At 53.1% G+C, this 2,055-nt stretch overlaps 1 protein-coding gene across 1 annotated transcript; it reads right to left on the reverse strand.

Moving 5' to 3' along the window:
* Nucleotides 1-1,062: 1,062 nt before the first annotated feature.
* On the reverse strand, nt 1,063-1,629 carry LOC108803490 (putative inactive carboxylesterase 4; the record flags this gene model as incomplete). Its single annotated transcript, XM_018575330.1, has 2 exons — nt 1,509-1,629; nt 1,063-1,196 (listed from the first exon to the last, which is right to left on the reverse strand). Coding segments are annotated over exons 1-2 (242 nt in total), but the record flags the coding sequence as incomplete, so codon positions are not given.
* Between the last annotated feature and the right edge of the window lie 426 nt (nt 1,630-2,055).

Genomic DNA, 2,055 nt, shown 5'->3' on the forward strand with positions numbered 1-2,055 from the left:
CATCACTGGGTCTCTGTGCAATGCAGGCAGATCATGGCTGTGTGTGGGGGGGAGGAGCCAGCAGGGTGCTGTATCTATAGCTTCCTGAACACATCACAGCGCCCTGCCTCTGTACTCCTCTTCTTGAGGCAAGCAGTGGGCCGGATCATGGGAGGAGTTATGCAAATATGCAACCAATGTTCTTTAGTTAATTATTTAGTAATAAATAAATATTTAATTTTCAGGTGAAATGTAATTCATTCATAATAGTGAGACGGGTCAGTACCGCAGGACGGCCACTAGATGGCGCCGGGGAGCGCAGGACAGGAATACTGTGTGCTCCTCATCGCCATCTGGTGGCAGCTTTCTATTATTACGCTGGACCGGGACTGACATTACCGACACACAATGGGGGAAATGTATCAAAACTGGAGCGGCTGTGCACGGCAACCAATCAGCTTCGCTCTTCAGTTTGCTCAGTTAAGATTTGAAAATGAAAGAGAGAAGCTGATTGGTCGCCATGTAAAGCTGCCCCCGATTCTGCCTGCTCCAGTCTTGATACATTCCCCCCTAGTATGTTTTATAGATTCATTCGATGGTGGTATGAGCATCACATGACCGATGTCTTAAAGTGACAGGGAACGCCTGGATATATCTAAATCGGGGGTAGCAAACCTCCAGCCCTCCAGCTGGGCTGAAACTACAAATCCCACGATGCATCTCTCTTCGGGAGTCGTGTCTGTGAGAATCTTGCAATGCCTCGTGGGATTTGTAGTTCCACCCACACAGCTGGAGGGCCGGAGGTTTGCTACCCCCCTGATCTAAATGATGGGTCCGGGGCACGGAGCGATTGTGATTTTATAGATTCCCACTTTGCGCCGTCAGCCTCGTAGCGCCGCGCGGTGATACGAGGAGACGGATTTCGTGACATTTCGGAGATCGCAAATTCTTCTGGGAAATCAAGTTTTATAAAATCTCAGGAACATCCCCAGTTACAAATCTGTTACATTGTATCATTCTTGGGGCAGAAAGCGCCGCCCTCCCCGAAGCTCCGCCGCCCTCCCCGAAGCTCCGCCCCCTCACCTGAGGAATCCCAGGAGGCCGAGTCTGTACTGTATGGACACCACCACAACGTTCTCATAGGCAGTCAGCGCGGATCCCTCGAACATCATGGTCCCCCCCATCCGCAGTCCTCCGCCATGAATGAACACCATGACCTGCCGGCAGAGAGGGAAGAAATCGGCTGATCTGAATTCTGATGGAGATTTTATGATGTGATACCCGACCCATCCTGCTGGGGGCGCTGTGGGGAATCCCCCTACACCTCTACATTGCACTCAGTGACCCCTACAGGCTGGGTAGGGACCTGTACCCCCTCTACATTGCACTCAGTGACCCCTACAGGCTGGGTATGAACCTGCAGCCCCTCTTTATTGCACTCAGTGACCCCTACAGGCTGGGTAGGGACCTGCACCCCCTCTACATTGCACTCGGCATGTTTCCTAATCATGAATCTATGATCTCCTCACCGGTAGTTGATAATTCTTCCCCCTGCTGGCCGGGGTGAAGACGTTCAGGTAGAGGCAGTCCTCGGACAAGGGCGGTGTTGGGAAAGTGTATTTGAAGGACTTCAGCATGTAGAGGAGTCTGTCCGGACTCTGGATACACCTGGAAGGAAGAAGAAGGGATCACACAGCGGCAGTGACTGCCCTTCCCTGTGCTGTCGGCTCAGGACATGAAAGGGTTAAAGAGCTCGCCAGTCCATATGGACCCATCACATGGACACTCACACTGGGGGGTATTCGGCGGCCTCTCTGACGGCTGTCCAGGGTTCAGGAGGTTCCGGAGCCGCGTATCGCAGAGGCCCAACTGGTGGTTTGGCGAAAGGGATGCCATAGAATGCGTGCACGGCCCTGTCCGTCTCTTTCACCGTGACGGCAATTCCACGCAACTTCCCATACCGCGTGTTCACCAAGAGAGTCCCGGCATCCTCTCCTGAAACCAGCAGAGGCAAAGATTACTCCAGCCGTCCCCATACCACCAAACCCAACGTGGGATCATTCCAACCATCCCCAT

The sequence above is a fragment of the Nanorana parkeri genome, unplaced genomic scaffold (assembly GCF_000935625.1).
Source record: "Nanorana parkeri isolate BGI_ZX_2015 unplaced genomic scaffold, ASM93562v1 scaffold3796, whole genome shotgun sequence".
In the NCBI taxonomy this organism is placed as follows: domain Eukaryota; kingdom Metazoa; phylum Chordata; class Amphibia; order Anura; family Dicroglossidae; genus Nanorana; species Nanorana parkeri.